Below are 20,666 nucleotides of genomic sequence, written 5' to 3' on the forward strand. Positions count from 1 at the left end.
AAATGAACTCAATTGACCAAAGAAAGTGTACATTTTGGAACTGACCCGATGTTTTGCATAAACGTTGCAAATGAAATATTTTATTGAAAATAATGAGCATCAACTTTAAACTTTTAAAAAGTATGCAAAAAGTCCTGCATACAGTACAGGTTACATAAGCACACGCTACAATGCTATATTTGAATAGTAAAATGTAGATCATGCAACTTAAATTAAGACATTTCAAAAAGCAAAATTAAAAACAACTTTTATTTGAAAAAAACACAATTATACAATTTTTATTTCATGCTAATCGGAGAAAAAGTGGGGGAAAAAGGTAAAGGATATTTTGCCTCCAAATGAAAATTTTACCACAGACTACTAGGTACTACTTTTTTCATTTTTGTGTAAGATTCGCTTCCCTTGACTATAAAACGTATTATAGTACATGTAGAGTAGAGGTGTTTGTTGTCGTCTGCACTGCAGCAATTATCTGCTTTTGGGAGGATTTCGATGACTTGTTTGATAAAGAACTGTTTTTAAACACAGACGTTGAAAGAATAAGGATGTAAAATGATAAATCATCTTGAATAGCAAATGGAAAACCCTGAAAATGTTAAGTTGTAAATTACTTGCTTTTCTCCTCCGGGCGCCTTTTATGTAAATCAAAAAAGATAAGAATTAAAATATTGTCCTTGTTTTATTACGTTTGATTTTGCTTTGCTGGTAATTTTTGAAATTAGAGATTAGTGCTAAACATAAAATTCATGTGGAGTGGCCTAACGCTGAAACATAGTCGCTGCGTTTGATTTTTATGAACAAAAATTCTGTTCGGATTTGTGGGATTTTTTTTCTTTTAGTTGTACATATATAGATTGTTTAATGACGTCATAATTATTTCCTTCTATTTCCTCAATTGGTTTATCTCGTTGATCTTACATACATATAGTTATACATATCGTGAAATGGAACTATATTTCCTTAATTAATTACGACTTTCTCAACCAAACGTTTACGTAGTGTCAAAAGTCAGAATGTTCCATTTTCTGCTAGCCTTTCTTATTTCGAAATGAAACCCTTTCAATGACAGGCAATACTCTAAGTTAACGTTTTCCGGAAAACATAGAATTTGGAAAAATGGCCAAATTAACAATACAGCACTTTAAATATGTGAAAGATAGATTTGATAAATAAGAAAAGTCACATATAAAAATACACCCCTAACAGGAACAATAATCTCAGAATGAAAATGGAACAATATGTAATTTTATTTTATCACTGAATGATCGTTATTTCATCAGCAAAAACATTGTTTTATAAAGCTTTGATATTTTGACTCAAAATAATATGACGCATATGAAACAAAAGCAAATAAACTACGTTTTGTTGAGTAATTTAAATTTGCAGACGCGTCAAATCCTGGTATTTCAGCGTCAAACGTTAACGAAAAGGTTGTATAGAAGCTCATTTTTTCCTACGCTGCGTAACTGCTAAATTAACCTTCAAAATAGTGTCAACTTCATGAAACCCGATAACTGCAGATTCCACAATGAAATTGATAAATATGTTACAGATTCAACTTTTCAGGTGAAGTTCTAATCAAATAAAGCTTTAATCACATTATGAACATCATCAATAATCATCACCAATATCTTGCCGTTATCATCATCTTTCTATAACAGTGCTATATCTTATTCACCACCTTTTCTGAATAAAAGAAATACATTCATTTGATAAATAATTTAATTCGGGAATAGTGTGTTTTCCTTAACCTCCCATTCATCTCGTTGGTCCCCCACCTGTCATAGCTGCCAGTTGCCGCCTTCTTTTTCTATCAGCTTCATTTATTGAGTTCATTCAGCTCAAAACCGAACAAAAAACAAAAGCAAACACTGGTGAAAACGCCCAAAATGTTAGGTACGATGGGGTTTATTTTATAAAAAAATCATTTCAAAAAGCGGTTATTTTCATTATTAAAAATGGATACATTTGTTGTTGCTTTTTGTTTTGTTTTTATATTTGCAATACGAAAACAAACATTTTCAATAGAATGTGAATTGAAATCGAAAAACGTGACAAATGAATCAACATAGATTTATATTTTTTGTTCAAATCTTGATGCCTGTTCATTTGGCTGCAAATAGTGTAAGTCATACGCGCACACAGAGGGTCAGTAACGCCGAGATGCTGTACATGTATTCGAAGTGTTTCGACAAAGGCGCCCTGTGGAATCTCTGAATCAGCTTTTTAAGGTTTAAATTACTTACATTTTTGTCCGGGCGCCTTTTGTGTAAATCCAAGAAGTTAAAAAGAAGAATATTGTCCTTGTTTTTCACGTTTGTTTGTGCTCTCCTCGTAGGAATGTAGGTTTTGAAATAAGAGCTGCCCAGACGCTTAACAAAGAATCAATGTGAAATGGCTTTTATAAGTATTGATGTACGTATCTAAAATCGAATACTGTTTCAAGTGGTTGCCATAGTTCGATTCACAAGACTAAATACTGCAATACAATAGAAATATTTCTGTTTGAACGCCATTTTGCCGTTACAATTGTTAGCATGACCTTTTGATGGAATGTCATGTATGTATGTCCTTGTGTGCCAACTATGTTGAACGATTATAACCCTAGCTCTGTTCTTAAATCTCCTTATACGTGCCTTAAATAATCAGTGTTATGTTTTTCTCGTAAGATCTGCGGCCTCTAAGCAGTCGGTAATATAAGCTTCCTACTTAAGATATACAGCAATCAAAATGACTTTGGAAATGGTAGATGGTCTAAGAATGCATTTGTTGAAATATTGTAATATAAGTTTAGTAGTTTAAACATAATTTTTACGGAAGCGGTCACGAAGTTGAGGGGGACATTAAGTTCCATTCTGCACAGTGGTTTTAACACAATTGAACTCCATCCTCTTACTCTAAGGACAATTTATGAAAATGTTGTAATGTCAAAGGCATATTATGGTTCTCCGCTTTGGTTCAACTATTCGAGAACGGACATGCACTAATTGGAAATTTCACACAGAAAATGTATTAAACAAAATCAACAGTTGAGTGCACCCACAAACACTGACTTTAATTTGGCCTGCTTATTAAAATATTGTATCTGTTGAAGAAATTGTGGACTAAAACCAATTACACTTCCTTGGACAATTATGCAGGCTACCAGATAAGTTTCTTGCCAAGAATATATTTGTTCAAAGACTGGTGCGCTTTAGTTTAAACTCACAATTGCTTGTCTTTAAACAGAATATATTTAGGCTTCTGCAAAAATACAACCTTGCATATGTTTTGAATGAGTTTCGGAGAAGTGGTAGATTTCCCGGAAAGCAGTCTTGGAAAAAGACTATAACAATGAATGTTTAGAGTCTAAACAAACAAACTCGTGCTGCCAAGGTGCAGGAGCCGATGGGCATATCATCACCATCAATGGTTGTATCGGACAAATCTTGCCCTGTATGGGAGGTCGCCAAATATCGTCCGTATTATTGCTGATCTGTCATAAGGCCTTGAGATTATTCAGTTCGACCATTTCAAGGTAGTTTGGCAGTAAATGTAAAAAGTGCGAACAGTTTACGGACAGTTTAGCAAATAATGCTCTCTGGTATTGTAATAAATCGGAGAAAGCCCGGATAAAGGTGAAACAAGCTATTACAATTTAAATTAATCACTCTCGTTGGCACGATGTTGCGCGAGAGTGTGATCTTGTGTTGTGGGGGAAACCGGAGTACCCGGAGAAAACCCACTTGTCCGGCTTGGTGACCACTTACCACTAAATATTGTAATATTGTCTGGCAGATAACGTAAATATCCAAGTAATAAAACACATGTACATTTAATTTCCAGTTATCTATATCAGACGAATGAAGCTGTTCACACTTAATTTTTGAAATTACAAGCAGACGTTGGAAGATTGTACGTCTTTCAAGACAAAACAGTGGGGTTTCAACGACGAGTTCAACAATACGGACAAAAAATACATGTTTGTAATATAGTTATGCACCAAAAATGAAACTGCAAAAAAACATATGACCAGAGAGTAAGCATACACATATAACTTATAAACAACACTTACAATTTCACGTTTCAAATTAAATCGAATTACCAATTGTCTTCTTTTAAAAAGAGCACATATAAAGAACTAACATAACTGACATTCCAGTTTCAAAAAAAAAGTTCATACAATAGCATCAATTATAATGTTATAAACCATATCAAACAAAATTGGGCTTGTATAAGATATACAAAGTAAATTTAAAACATATTCAGTTATCAAATTATTGACAAAGTTGGATCCATCAAAGAAATCATAGTCCCACGCGCAAAGTCATTTCTGTCGGATATGGTATACTAAACGTTTTAAAATTTCGTCAATGTAAGTGCATTTAGTAATTTTCCGAGCCAGACCCCACTTATGAAAGTATTGGAGAATGTTTATATCAATAGTGATGATATTAACCAAAACAATAATCACGATTCCTCTTGATTCTGTTAATTTCGAGAAATGTTTGACTGACTATCAAGGTCCATAAAAGATGCTAGAGAAAGTTCACTTGACCTTTTCGATTGAGCGCTGCCCCGTACTGTCTGTTTCTTTCAAAGATTGTTCGCATAGTGATATTTTTTCGGACGTGCCACAAGCTTTTTAAGAAAAGTTACATCAATTTGTTTTATTAAGAGGTGGATTCTTTTTACCCAATCGGTTGTGGTTTAACCTTTAAAGAACATTTTGTTTACGTAATATTCATTTTTAAAGGCATGTGTACAGTATTTTTTTTCTCAGAAAGTAGCTTATATAATCATAATAATTCGGGCCCATTTATAAATGTATGAAAGCATGGCCGTTTTAATTGTTTTCTGTTGATTTTATAATAGGTCACGAAATACTAGTATATCTAAATATAGGAATACTTTGAATTCAATTACGAAATTCTCACAAATGTTTCAGGATCAAACATATGGGGGCATTCCAAGAAATCCGGATCTAAAAGTTCACACTCCGAGGTGTAGTCGTTATCCCGGAGCGCGCAAAGAAACGCGTAATACCATTCCTTTGGACGCAATCGGATCTGCATTCTGCGCAAAAGGCACATTATACCATACAATCTGCTTTTGGTATGACATAGATTTAGCACTTCATCGCAGTCGTCTTCTGTTATAGCCTTCTTCGAAACAAGGCTGCTTATAATGTCCTTTGGTTTGATGTTTTTCTCTAGCTCTGGACCAAAGAGTCGTATCAGTTTTCGACCTCTTAACCTGTCCTCTTCCGAATCTACAGTGTCTTCTTCCAGCAATGACTTGACGTAAACAAGCTCTGAAAATGTGACAAACAAAGGTTGAGAATGTAACTATTGTTATTATCTGTTTGGCTTGTCATCGACAAAACAGACAACTCGTAGACACAATTAAAACATTACCGGATCGGTTATCGTAAATATATATGAATGTATGGTAAACTCATTAATATAAAACAACGTTAAACGTTTGTGTTTGCTTAGATCATTTGTTGTTTTGTATATATAGTGATACGTATTAAATGTGAATAAATATATGAAAAGGTGCATAATGTATCAGAGTAAAATAGGTGCATAAGAACTAGAAGTAATACCAAGAACATATGTTAAAGTAGAGCATGTAACATCTTGTTTCCTGTTCAATATAACCATCATTTTTGATAGTAAAACAAATGTTTAATATTACATTGCTCTATTTCTATTGTTCAAAAAACATATTAACACGCATGTTTTTATATAGTTTATTTGAAAGAATGATTGTCTTATTTAGTAATATTTTATCGAGTCATACATTTGTTTTTCTTTGTGTGTTTATTACAAAGATTTATTTTAATGAAGTTATTCATTTGCAATCCAAAATTTGAGAGGAAAAAATGATATTTCAACTTGATTTTCATTAAAACACGTTCCGCTTTAAGTATTCAAACCGGGATTGACGTCTTGATTTTTTACCAATTGTGACGTCCTCTAACCGGAAGTAACGTCACAATGTGAGAAAACAATTTTCCTTAAAAGTATATTGTAATACTGTGATTCTTACTGCATTACATCTCAGTATTCATTATACTTTGAAACGGGATTAAAACAATCGGATATACACATTTCCTTGTGGTTCTCGCTTTATCATCAGCGAAGGTGGTTTTTTACCGGTCTGCGTATGCGATAAAAAGAAATCTGACACTCGGCTTCATATAATACACAATTGTACTCAGATGGTCCAAGAAATATATAAGTAAGCTAATCAATAGTTGCATACTTTCTATACTCGTTTAATAAAATGGTCATTTATTTATAAGATTCATAAAATGCATATTAAGCAATTATGTTGACATAGAACATATAAATATGAATGTATAAGAAGTTCATAACTATACGTATATATCAAAACCTTAGCTAAAATAAACTAACCTTCTTGTTCAAGTGCATTTAGGAAGGATACCCACTTATTTGGAGCAGAGCTTTTATCAAAGGAGTCCAGAACGGCCTCTCCGGCTTCTGTTGCTGTTCGAGTCTGATATATATCATATAACCTCGACTTCTCATCTGCAAGTATAGCGTATTAAGGCTTAATGGGGGTTCGGATTTTAGCAATAACAAATGCCCGAAGTTCTGGAAATTCGTTCAAATTCCGTTAGTATCAACACGGAAAAGTCCTTTGACAATACTTTTGTAATTGACATTTTTAAATGAAAAGATTGTTGAAATGCATAGGAATTTGATTCCAGAATACAAAAATGAAAACTGATCTGTATTGAACTAAAGTAGAGCACAATATAAATGCAATTTGTTGTGTCGAAAGTAATGATATTATATATTGTTCTTCGATACAATGCTAAGTGGGCCGTTTCATACATTTGTGGTTCGATACAATGTGAGTAGATGGTTTCATCTATCTAGGGCAAAACGATATTGTGTGGTAAGCGTCATATAACCTAGGGCTCAATGCCATGTTGTGGTGATCATTTCATATATATTAAGACACAGTAGTTTCATATATTATGGTGTTATACAGTGTTCTGTGGATAGTTACATATATATCAAGACATAGTAGTTTCGTATGTTGGGGCACTGTACAGTGGTGTGTGGATAGTTACATATATATCAAAACACAGTTGTTTCATATGTTTGGGCACCATACATTGGTATGTGGCTAGTTTCATATATATCATGACACGGTAATTTCATATGTTGGGGCACTATACAGTGGTGTGTGGATAGTTACATATATATCAAGACACAGTTGTTTCATATGTTTGGGCACCATACATTGGTGTGTGGATAGTTTCATATATATTATGACACGGTAGTTTCATATGTTGGGGCACTATACAGTGGTATGTGGATAGTTACATATATATCAAGACACGATAGTTTCATAATTATATTGGGGCACTATACAGTGTTGTGTGGGTAGTTACATATATCACAATGCATAAACTACTTTCATATATTGTGGCACTATACAGTATTATTTGGATAGTTTCCAATATAGTTTTTAAAGTGACACTCTTATGTAAAATCAATACGTAAAACAAACATAAATTTTGAGTTATAAATCTTTAACTGCTTACTGAAAAATGCATTTATGGAATACTTATTACTGATAAGAGGATTGTAACCGTGTATTAAATAGCTGAGGACTCACAAGTCATTCAAGATTTGCCGTGATTGAGGTAAAACTGCATACTAATACGTCTTATGAGGTAGAAATACCGTATTTTATGCACCTTTCTTTCACATAAAACACGATATCATTCAAAAGAAACGTAATTTGCAATATTAAATTATTCTTTTCGTTAATGTAAAACATTTGTTTTAATTGTGGTACATCTCATTTGGGAGTAAGAGTGGCACAATTGTTTCCAATATGGGGACACTATACAATGTTGTGTGGATTTTTCCATACATAGGGGCACGATACAATGTTGTGTAGACAGTGTCATATATTGGGACACTATCAAATGCTGTGTAGATAGTTCCATATGTAGGGGCACGATACAATGTTGTGTAGACAGTGTCATATATTGGGACACTATCAAATGCTGTGTAGATAGTTCCATATGTAGGGGCACGATACAATGTTGTGTAGACAGTGTCATATATTGGGACACTATCAAATGCTGTGTAGATAGTTCCATATGTAGGGGCACGATACAATGTTGTGTAGACAGTGTCATATATTAGGACACTATATAATGCTGTGTAGATAGTTCCATATGTAGGGGCACGATACAATGTTGTGTAGACAGTGTCATATATTGGGACACTATACAATGCTGTGTAGATAGTTCCATATGTAGGGGCACGATACAATGTTGTGTAGACAGTGTCATATATTGGGACACTATCAAATGCTGTGTAGATAGTTCCATATGTAGGGGCACGATACAATGTTGTGTAGACAGTGTCATATATTGGGACACTATCAAATGCTGTGTAGATAGTTCCATATGTAGGGGCACGATACAATGTTGTGTAGATAGTTCCATATGTAGGGGCACGATACAATGTTGTGTAGACAGTGTCATATATTGGGACACTATCAAATGCTGTGTAGATAGTTCCATATGTAGGGGCACGATACAATGTTGTGTAGATAGTTCCATATGTAGGGGCACGATACAATGTTGTGTAGACAGTGTCATATATTGGGACACTATCAAATGCTGTGTAGATAGTTCCATATGTAGGGGCACGATACAATGTTGTGTAGACAGTGTCATATATTGGGACACTATCAAATGCTGTGTAGATAGTTCCATACATAGGGGCACGATACAATGTTGTGTAGACAGTGTCATATATTGGGACACTATCAAATGCTGTGTAGATAGTTCCATATGTAGGGGCACGATACAATGTTGTGTAGACAGTGTCATATATTGGGACACTATCAAATGCTGTGTAGATAGTTCCATATGTAGGGGCACGATACAATGTTGTGTAGACAGTGTCATATATTGGGACACTATCAAATGCTGTGTAGATAGTTCCATATGTAGGGGCACGATACAATGTTGTGTAGACAGTGTCATATATTGGGACACTATCAAATGCTGTGTAGATAGTTCCATATATAGGGGCACGATACAATGTTGTGTAGACAGTGTCATATATTGGGACACTATCAAATGCTGTGTAGATAGTTCCATATGTAGGGGCACGATACAATGTTGTGTAGACAGTGTCATATATTGGGACACTATCAAATGCTGTGTAGATAGTTCCATATGTAGGGGCACGATACAATGTTGTGTAGACAGTGTCATATATTGGGACACTATCAAATGCTGTGTAGATAGTTCCATATGTAGGGGCACGATACAATGTTGTGTAGACAGTGTCATATATTGGGACACTATCAAATGCTGTGTAGATAGTTCCATATGTAGGGGCACGAAACAATGTTGTGTAGACAGTGTCAAATATTGGGACACTATCAAATGCTGTGTAGATAGTTCCATATGTAGGGGCACGATACAATGTTGTGTAGACAGTGTCATATATTGGGACACTATCAAATGCTGTGTAGATAGTTCCATATGTAGGGGCACGATACAATGTTGTGTAGACAGTGTCATATATTGGGACACTATACAATGCTGTGTAGATAGTTCCATATGTAGGGGCACGATACAATGTTGTGTAGACAGTGTCATATATTGGGACACTATCAAATGCTGTGTAGATAGTTCCATATGTAGGGGCACGATACAATGTTGTGTAGACAGTGTCATATATTGGGACACTATCAAATGTTGTGTAGATAGTTCCATATGTAGGGGCACGATACAATGTTGTGTAGACAGTGTCATATATTGGGACACTATACAATGCTGTGTAGATAGTTCCATATGTAGGGGCACGATACAATGTTGTGTAGACAGTGTCATATATTGGGACACTATCAAATGCTGTGTAGATAGTTCCATATGTAGGGGCACGATACAATGTTGTGTAGACAGTGTCATATATTGGGACACTATCAAATGCTGTGTGGATAGTTCCATATGTAGGGGCACGATACAATGTTGTGTAGACAGTGTCATATATCGTGGAACAATGCAATGTTGGATGACTAATTTCATCCAACACATAAACTCCCGTCATGGGCCCAACAGATTCCGGACGCAGTATTCAGCGAATCCAGTACGTTCATAACGAGGTTTAAGCGAAAAGGGTACAGACGTAAAGTTTTAACAAAACAAGTATAGTAAATATTTATATGCAGTTTTAACGAAAAGTGTATGAAAAGGAAGGATACATTGGTAATGAAAGAAAACGAAGAGGTATGTCAATTTACATGATTAATGACCAAAATAATATGAATTGATTTTTAATTATTTATTTATCTGTATGTAAGTTAAAATGGATGACACATTTCAATTTCTGTTTTCACAATGATAACCATGGTCAGAACAATCATCAGACATTTTGAGCGATAGATGTACGTCGCTAATGTCCTGATCACGCGATGGATATATGTCGCGTGTGTTTTTGATCACGGGTTGGAAGTCACTTAAAGTTGACTACGCGATAGATGTACGTCGCTGGTTTAACATTCTAATTATACGATGGATGTACGTCGTTCAGAAACGTTTAACAAGACCAGATTTGATGGATTTACGTCAGTCGGAACATGTGGGAGACTCAACACGATGTGACACATATAAGCATTTTAAAACTTTGTTAAATCCAAAAAAATATTTATGTATTAATCTACCATTTTATGTGAGGAAATCGTTAGCGAGATTTCGATGTTCTAGCCATAAATTGTTTATTGAGACTGGTCGACATTTGGGTATCAAAAGGGAAAATAGAGTGTGTAGATATTGCTTAATTAATTTTGATATCAGTTGTGTAGAAGATGAATTTCATTTATTCTTTCAATGTAACAGATTCAGGCAAGAAAGTCAATTTTATATCTATAAATGGTACACGGGTAGGCAAGACTTCAAAAACTTCATAAATCTTATGCAAAGTCTAAACGATGATCGAATAAAAAAATAGCATTCTTCGTAAATGTAACTATGAAACAAAAAGGTAAGGAAAAAATGACTGTCATTAAGAAATCACAAATCTAAAACCTTTATGTTTTGTATTGTATGTGTTGTTTTATGGGCCGGAGGCCTTTCTTTACAAAATAAAATTATATATTTTTATAATCATAATAATATGTCTCATTCTCCATCTGTGATTTATTTAAAAAACAAATATTGTAAATTCCACCTAACGCATTATCATTATTATTTTGTTTTAAATATGTTTTAATGTTTATATTGTTTATTGCATTGTTATGTCAGATGCTCAAAATGAGCCTTGACTAATAAAACTTTCTTTCTGTCTTCTTCCTACTGAGTGATATCCCTTCTTCAGCAGAGATAGTCCGTGCCACCGCCTAAGACAACTAACTTGATTTAAGGTTATTATCTTTTTTTCATTTTTGATAATTAAATATTTGCGCGTATTTATGTAATAAAGTATTCAAGTTTCATGAAAGAACGTTAATGAAACAAAATATGTAAAAGAAAAATTTAACTTTTTTCAAAGCCGTCGCCTGATTATTATCATGTGACACGCGGAAGGGTCTACAAAATTATGACCGATGTTTTAATAATTAACACACTCCCCCTAAGTAATCTTAAAAACTGACTGTTTCTGGGATTATCAAATAATATAAATAAGAAAATCACTTTGCAGTGTTTGCTCGTGTACTTTGACTTAGAGGTTCTTAAGGGGTGGTATTCAATAAAAATCTTAAGATTAAACTTAAAATTGGCCTTATCCTTAAATGACGAATTTAAGATCAAATCTTAAGGTTGAAGTAAACTTAAGATGTTCCTTATCCTTACCTTTCGTAAGAATAACTTATCCTTAAGATTTATTATAAGGTTGACCTTAAATCGGTTATCAAGCACAGCTGGCTGAATATTTCTATTTATGGAACGTTCGGTAGTTTCCAAGTTCTTAATATAGTAACGGAAGTCGAGTGCGCGAACGTTATAGACAGCATACATCATGGCGGAAAATAAAACAAGAAGTCCTAATTTTACGCAGCAAGATTGCATTTTATTAGCTAGAGGCATGGGGGAAGTGTCAGCTTTTGACCCAGGCAAAACAAACCACGATTTTCAGAAACACAAGTACACTTCAAGTAAGAAAACCTTTGCATTTTATATTAAGAATGCACGTGTTCATATATAAAACGTACACGTGCTTTGTGTGTGCACGTGTACATGCAGCATTGGCTTAAAATTAGATAACATGGTGTTTTAAATTTCAGACAAACACTTATGAAACATATGTGTACATGTAGCACTGCTGACATAAACGTCATGTACATGCAAGTTCATGTAGTTTTGAACTTTTCCAGGAATTACCTCAGAAACAAAGAAGGATTTGTGGATCAAGATCAATGATGCCTTCAATGAGGATTCACAGCACCGCAGAACAGCGGCTGAACTAACAAAGAAGTGGGACAACCTTGTTCAAACCCACCGGGCAAAGTATTCCCAATATAAGAGAGAATTGGGTAGAACTGGTATGTATTCTTTAAATAAAAATATAACAGTATACTGATTCTAATTGGTATAAAATGTATCTTTAGCCAAATGCTTTTGCTTTAAAAAAGGTGAAGCAACAATTATGTTTTTAAAGTTTATAACCGCAATAATCACACACAGGTGCAGTTTTAACAAACAATTGTTTTTAACAACTCAAACACTTCTGTGAATATTCAAAATTAGATTAATCTTTTGGTACAAGCGATTATTATGTAAATATAGCTACAAGCTAAATAATTGCAGATGATCAATTTAATGGAGTTGTTACACCATTATTATTCAGGTTCTGGAACAAATCCTGTGAAACTGTCTGAGGTGACAGAACGAGTTATGGCAGTTGTTGGGGAAAATTCACCCAACATTGTAGGATTAGGCAGTGGGCTGGACAGCACAATACTTCAAATGCAAAGGTATTTAATTTACTAAATGTAAACCATTCTTTTATCTACAGACTGTTTAAAATTGAATTGAATGAATTGTATTTAAAACACTTGTATCACTTTTAAATTGCTTTTAATTGCTTTCAATTCGAATTGCAGTGCAGTGGAGACACCTTCACAGCCTTCGCATACCATTGAGTAAGAAAACAAATTGTATACATAATTCTGACATATGAATTTCATTAAATACATTATTTAATAACAAACATAAGTCAAACATTATTACACCATAGGCTTTCTCTGAGTGTAAATATTTTCTTATTTCTTAATGTCTGACTACGAGGAGCCACTACAGCTGGTACAGGATATTTCCACAAGTTACATTGTCAACTGTTCTGGAAGTAGTACCAGCAACAACACTAACAACAACGGCTGCAGTCACTGCAGCACCTGCATGGAAATCATGGCCCTGAAAAAGAGGAAACTTCAGCTTGAAGTCCAGCTTTTGGAAAAAAGACTTAAAACTGATCATTGATGTTAATCAAAATATGTTATTTTCCTGAAGCTACATAGTGGCATTTATTGGTGAAATTGTGTTTAATTTTGTTTAAATTTTCATAATAAATTGGCATTTGTTGGTGATATTTGTATAATTTTGTTAAAGTTTTCATAATAAAATATTTTGATGTCAATATGTGTGTTAAATAAGCCTCCCTTAGTACTACTAATTGTCTAAGTAAACTTTTAACTTGGCCTTAAATTTTTTGAGCAAGTTCTGACCATTTCTGATTTACACAATGACTTCATAATGGTTCAACTTTCCTAAACTAAGCTTACTGGATTTAAATGAAATATATGCATTATACTTTGACCAATACTTCTTGTAGTTTAAACATTGATTGGATATAAACAGATGAGAAACTGACCATGAATGTTTGCTAAAATATAAGTCTTTAGATAATGTTGTATACATTTAAATATTTAAAACATTAAATTCATATATATGCATATTTTAACTTTCGAAAGAAGGTATGCATGAGTGCCACAGAGGAAACAAAAATCACACACACATACCTGGTTTTGTGTAATAAGACAGGAGTATGATTTTGAAATAAAAGAGCAAGAGTTATGAACCTTTAAGTAGATATTAATATCTGCTGTGTAAAGTGTGTACCAAATTGTATTGAAGTATATTTTACAAGGTGTTAGAAATTACCAAGGTGTTGCATTTCAATGACACAGCCTATGACATAATCAAGGCAAGGCTTTTAAAATAACTAGGTTCTTTCAACAACAGCAAAAACAAGAATCATTACTGAAATATGTTGCTGCAACATGATCCCTGAATCTATTTCCCGCCACATTTGGAGGTTGCCGCACTCCCTGTGCCAGTTGATCATCTGCATTATCATCCTCGTCATCAGAATCATCATCGCCGTTAATAGGGATTGCTCTCTCTTTGCAGATGTTGTGCAGAACACAACATGCTACAATCACCCTGAAAAAATATATTGCAATTAGCTAGTCTTGTATATGGTTTCTTACTGCAGTATAGTTTTATATGTTTAACATTTTTACAATGAAAATGAATGCATTATAATGTGTTCCCACTGACATAAGGAGAGTTGACAAAAGATAATGACAAGAAACTCAATAAAATGATAATGAATATATTGTGGTAAAGAGTGACATATGCTTACATATATTCTAGCCTAATGAAATATAATGTACTTCAGGTAACTTGTTTTTCATCATTATGCTATCATCTTATCATTTAATAGGGCATGCACTTTTTGACAACTATCTCTTTATATGTCTGCCAAGACAGCCCTGGTTTGATTCCCAGTCTGGGTACATGCAAGTTTGGTTTGTAGTCACCAAATAGGACAAGTAGGTTTTCTCCATGCCCTGGTTTCCCCTAGAAACTTACTTGCAAACTTTGTGTGGCTCCAAATTTATTTCTCCATGGAGAACACCAAACCTTTTCTTAAGTTGTCCAATAGATCTCTCAACAAGAGCTCGTGTGATTTTGTGACTTCTGCAATATAAAAAATGTACACATCAAATCTATGACATAAGTTGCATCTATGTATCATTGTTCTTTCAAACAATTGCGGAAATATTTCAGCTCACAAAATCTTCATATACAATCCTGTTACCACATGCATGCAATATATTGGAAATACTGTATACTGAAAGTGAGAAATACACGGAAGATATGATGTATATTTATAAACATACATTTATTCCAAGGAAGTTTCTATATGCTTGTCTTTATGTATCAACTAAAACAAAGAAATCACTCGACATGGTGTCTACAATTAAATTAACATTAAATGCATACATGTGGCTGAATTCACTATTGATTAGCTACTAAGCATATATTGCAAATTAGCATTAAAAATCATATTTATAACCCACATGTTACATATTACACAAGAGGGATGAAAGTTTACTTTGGGAATAATACCCAGAAATCATACCGGTTGTAGCCTTCTACTGTTGCATTCTGTGGTGCCAGGTAGGGAGTTAGCAGCCATCTCTTAGCTGGATATCCACTATCTCCCAACAAGTAGTATCCATTTGCATGCCCGGGAATCTAATAAATTATCTCACAATATCTGGCGTTGTTAAGACATCAAAGACTCTAGTCAAAACTCTAGAAACAGTAGGTTGGCTTACTTTGTGTTAGTCACTGTCATTAAATTGTATAGGCCCAGTTGCTAAGTACCTTAATGTGATTAATATTTTCTGCCGGGCACGTAAGGCATTATTTCTATTCACTTTTGGGGTGATTCCATTCCCGATTAACTGTTCCAGATATAAGATGCCATTCATGTCAAATCTGTACCGCTGAATAATTTCCATTTCTGTCAAATCATTCAAATTTGGAGCACGATCCATGGCCTGAAATAGAAACAAATCATCTTGTCATCAGCGATGGCTTATAGATATCACTAAATAATGGTCCAAAATTTGGTTAGGAATAAACCATTTAATGCATTAACAATGTTATTGTACTGAATTACTCTGTAGTTCATAAATTAATTGCCTGTGCATTGTATATTTTACAAGTTCAGAAAAAGCTAATAAATTATAAGAAAAATATCTGTAATAAATTATGATTATATAGCTAGTACTAAACAAATGATCAGAGATATTCAAGGATGAGTGTATTTAATCGTTTTTTTTATAGATCGCGAAAACATGTTACTCTACAGTTTTATCTGAACAAAAGGTCACATATCAATAAGTGATCAAAATATTTGAATCACTGTTAAAAGATATACTGAATGATACATTCAATAGGGCAATCAGATCCTAGAAGAAGAAAAAACAATACAAACAGCAATACAACCTTTGACGGGGACGATCGTTGGAGGTACGAAACATATGGAGTTTATCAATAAATACCGTAAATTAAGCGTACCTGTACTGGCTGAAGCGTTGTAGGTTGAAGTTAAATGGTCCGTACCGCACGCGTCGAATACAACGCGTAACAAAACAAGCAAAACTGATTAAAATGTGCTCGTTCTTAAGTTAAGATTTGTTGTAAGGTAGGTTGCATGCTTCCTTAATTTCTAAGGACGAATCTAAGGTTAAGGCCGTATTTAAGAACGACTTAAGTATTTCCTTGCATCTTAAGTTAAAAGTTAAGGAAATCTTGCCATTTAAGGAAATCTTACATTATCCTTAGATTAAGATCGACTTAAGGTTTATATTGAATACCACCCGAGCTCGTTCTTTTTCAGAGCCTTATGTCAATATGTGCCTCAGTATGTACCTCAAATTCAACAGGAGGCAGGAGGGATTGACGAGGACACAGGAGGCAAAAAGGAGTCTCGAGGGTGCTAATAATGCGTTTCTAGTAGTGTTTTCTAAGCCTTTGAAAAACGAAAGAGTTGCATTGTGCGCATCCCTTGACAAATATACTTGTGTTGAATTAAAGTCAGTGTCCGACGACATATCCTCGACTGATCTGCATTAGTATGAAACGAAACGAGAACGAAATTCGTCTATATTCGTGCGGCAAATGTTGCGCGTATTATTCCTACACATGAAAATGCTGTGAGTAAACGTTTTTAAGGATCGAAAAACATTTTTGTTTCTTTTGAGGAATAGCCTTGGCACAAACCTGCGCGGTTAATGATGCTACTTTAAAATCAAGTGTCATGAAGTTTTAAACCCCAGTGAGTGTTCGGATGACAAGTAGTCAAGTCGTACTTAAGTGTAAAAAATAGATCTATTCGATACACGAAAAATACTACTCAAAATAATTTAAGGACCACAAAATTTATAAGGGCTATAATTTCATCAATTTAATTAGTACAAACACAACAGTTTATAATATAAACTACATGATATCTGTAGTTAACAATTGTAAAAGTACGTAATAGCGAATAACAATGGTGAACACATGTGAGTTAAAAAGGTGTGCTCACCACTGAAATTTGAACGTTTTGCATATCGGTGGGTGGGGCATGAAATTTTACAAACAGCAATGTGACATGTTGAAAGTCACACACCAAGTAAAGTTAATATAGCGTGTCACCACCTCACGCGTCAATCACAGCCTACACCTGGAATTGAATTCCCGGGTCTGTGGTTGAGCTGGCGTTGAAGTATGTCCCATACATGCTCTATTGGATTAAGATCAGGAGAGCGGGCAGGCCAGTCCATACGCTCTATTTCTTCGCGTTCAATGTAATCATTGACAACACGAGTCCGGTGCGGACGGCGTTATCGTCCATAAGCACAAAGTCCTGGCACCACCATAAGGTCGCACACATGCATCAAGGATCTCATCTCGATAGCGAACACCGGTCAAAGAACCGTTTTGGATGACGTACAAGTCAGTAGAACCATCATAGGAGACCCCACCCCAAACAAGTTCTGACGGGCAGCCGAACCTATCGTGTTCCTGGATGCAACAGTCCTTGAATAGCTCATTTTTCTGCCGCCACACACGTCTCCTGCCGTCATGGAAGGCAACACGAAACTTCGACTCATCAGTAAACAGGACTGACCGGAGTCTAACTAGTGGAATGTTACGGTGGTCTTGAGAAAAAGCCAACCTTAATCTCCTGTGGCCTGGTTTCAATGGATGGCGGACAGCTGGCCTCCGAGTACGAATATTGGCAGCGTGAAGTCTGTTTCTTACAGTTTGTTCACTGATTCGAATCCCAGATGCCACACGAAAGTTTGCATTCAACGTTTTAGCGGATTCGAACCTCCAACGTTTAGCCATATTAACAATATAACGGTCATCGCGGTCCGTTGTTTTCCTCGGACGACCTCTTCCTGCTAGTTCAACAACAGAGCCAATATCCAGGTACCTCTGCCACACACGGCCGACCACAAAATGGCTCACGTTAAACTGACGTTCAACGTGACGTTGAGTCTGTCCGGCCAACAGCATTCCAACCATTTGTTCTATATCACCAAGCGGTAAATGTCTCTTAAGAGCCATAATTGCCGTATAATTACTCTTCAAGTCTAAAACTATCCATACTTGTGTTGTGTTTCATCAGTAATACTACAAAACTGACTGTTTTAAAGAATGGTAAGAAACACTTAATATCGCAGGGTGACCCAAACAAAATCAAAATCCTCAATTTACCCGTGCAGTTAGGTACGATTAACTGTGTTCTACATGCACACTATACACATGTATACTTGTACTTCAATGGATAAATTATCATTATGTGTACTGTTTCAAAATAATGGTATGAAATAGTGGTCCTTAAATATTATTTTGAGGGGTATAAGTACGGATGGTTCTGCCGGTTGAACAGGCGACAGCTATCGCCAAAAACATGCGTGACGGTCAAGAAAGATGGCGCCGTCTAGGCAGAAAAAGCCTAGACAAACTTCAGAAAAGTCCGTAAAAATCTTTACCAAAATGGCAGGTTTTAAGCTGAATGTTTCACTCACTTCTCCTCATGAGCGCTATAGGATTTCGTTGCGATGTACCAGTGTGACATTTTTTGAAAAGTTTCGGAAGAAACGATAATTTGTTGCGACATAAAATATCTGCGCATTCAAAAGAAGATTCGGATGAAGACGCGATGTCTGACGTTACTGACCAAGACGATATTTTTGGACCTGGAAATGAGTCTGATAACAGGAACGACGTGTCTGTAACCTCGGAGAACTCTTCGGATATTGATCCTTGACAAGAGATTGCCGATGAGGCTTTTCAAGAGTGTCAATCTCAGTATGAACTTATGCAGGAATATACCGACCTTAGTGAAAGCGAAGCCAAGAAGGATGTCTTGGAAGATATGCGGGGTACTTACAGAAATACCCTGATGAACATTTTTGAGGGGCCAAGCTGACATGGTTTGAAGCTGTCAAAGAAAGCAATAAAGAAGACAGTTAATCATCTGAAAGAACCACACAACTACGAAGAACATGAATCCGTTAATTACGCCACTCTTAAGCGGAGATTTCAGTTCGATAAAATCTTGGACAGTAACGACGTTCCTTAGTTTGATGCAGAGCAATACTCAGAAATACTTTGGAGCGGGGTCGAGTGTTTCGGAGATTTATTTGTTTAGAACCTTACACAATGCAGAATGCAGACGTCATTTAATTCCATAACACATTTGTCTCCGATAGTTTTGCCACACGTTGCTTGTTTTAAGTTGTCTAAATGTCTTCTGATGTGACATAAATGTCTTATACGAAACGAAGTTGTTGTTGTGTTTTTAGTTGTAGTTTTATTTAAGTTTCAAGTATTTTCCATATAAATACTAGGGCTGCTCCAATGATTAATTAAGAAACTCTTAGTTTTCCTAACTGACGTATTAAAAATTAAATATATGGGTCAATGATAGGTCTAGGGTTCTTAAATCCATGTTTCGTGAAAGGCGTTAGTGTGACAATTGGAAACAAAAGTTTTCTATACGCTTCACGTTTGATGTAGTTCATTTTAGTTTATTAAAGCCAGGTATGCATCAACAGGAACAATGCGCTCTATTGAGCCCTTCTTTACCTTTATTAATCCACCATTTTGAAAATGAATCATTTTTGAGGACTGCTAGGGCGTGTCAATTTAAAAGCGTAGTGCATAGTTGGGAATCCCATTGCAGTTATTGCGCTTTTATGTATAAACAGGCTTATTTAATACTTACTTATATAATATCAATATACTTAAAAATATGCTTATACTAATTAATAACATACTTAATACATTCCTTAAAATCAGTGGTTTAAGTAATCAGGATGCCTACTAACTGCAGAAACCATGATGAACAACATTACATACTCACCATGACGTGATCTCACTGTGTGCTACGCGATTTAAGATTTTGATGACGTATACATTTGTGAAATTTTAAAAAAAATAAAAAAATGAGGCGCTCCTCGACCACTTAGACAGCCTCCTGGCTTCCTCCTCAATCACTCCGAGTGTCTAATGACCCGCTCCTCGAACCTCCTCAATTACTCTGAGGGCCTCTTTACCCCCTCCTGGAGCCTCATTAATATACAAGCCAAAAGTATTTCTTTCGCCTTTCATATACAGATTGATTTTCTGACCATTTTTATAGTATATAATATGAATTATTTATTGCTCGGGCTTCCATATTATATTGTCATGTAATCACATAATGTTTTACTTGTTTCTTTTTGTAAAGTTATGCATTGAATATTCAATTGAAATTTTCTACCGTGCTTTTTTACTTAATTCCAACAAAAAATCAGTATATCTTCTTCTTCTTCTTCTT

General features: G+C 35.0%; 3 protein-coding genes across 3 annotated transcripts; 1 reads left to right on the forward strand and 2 right to left on the reverse strand.

Moving 5' to 3' along the window:
• Nucleotides 1-4,901: 4,901 nt before the first annotated feature.
• On the reverse strand, nt 4,902-10,103 carry LOC128211715 (uncharacterized). Its single transcript, XM_052916739.1, has 3 exons — nt 7,910-10,103; nt 6,402-6,536; nt 4,902-5,293 (listed from the first exon to the last, which is right to left on the reverse strand). The coding sequence occupies exons 1-3, from the start codon at nt 10,101-10,103 to the stop codon at nt 4,902-4,904; spliced, it is 2,721 nt and encodes a 906-aa protein (XP_052772699.1).
• Nucleotides 10,104-12,077: 1,974 nt separating this feature from the next.
• Nucleotides 12,078-13,138, forward strand: LOC128211716 (uncharacterized). Its single transcript, XM_052916740.1, has 4 exons — nt 12,078-12,147; nt 12,367-12,534; nt 12,840-12,966; nt 13,096-13,138. Exons 1-4 carry the CDS (start codon nt 12,078-12,080, stop codon nt 13,136-13,138), a joined length of 408 nt encoding a protein of 135 aa, XP_052772700.1.
• Nucleotides 12,616-16,321, reverse strand: LOC128212266 (putative nuclease HARBI1). Its single transcript, XM_052917635.1, has 5 exons — nt 16,295-16,321; nt 15,668-15,843; nt 14,867-14,974; nt 14,253-14,434; nt 12,616-13,405 (listed from the first exon to the last, which is right to left on the reverse strand). Exons 2-5 carry the CDS (start codon nt 15,838-15,840, stop codon nt 13,398-13,400), a joined length of 471 nt encoding a protein of 156 aa, XP_052773595.1. The 5' UTR covers nt 15,841-15,843; nt 16,295-16,321; the 3' UTR covers nt 12,616-13,397.
• Between the last annotated feature and the right edge of the window lie 4,345 nt (nt 16,322-20,666).

This window comes from Mya arenaria, chromosome 12 (assembly GCF_026914265.1).
Source record: "Mya arenaria isolate MELC-2E11 chromosome 12, ASM2691426v1".
Lineage (NCBI taxonomy): Eukaryota > Metazoa > Mollusca > Bivalvia > Myida > Myidae > Mya > Mya arenaria.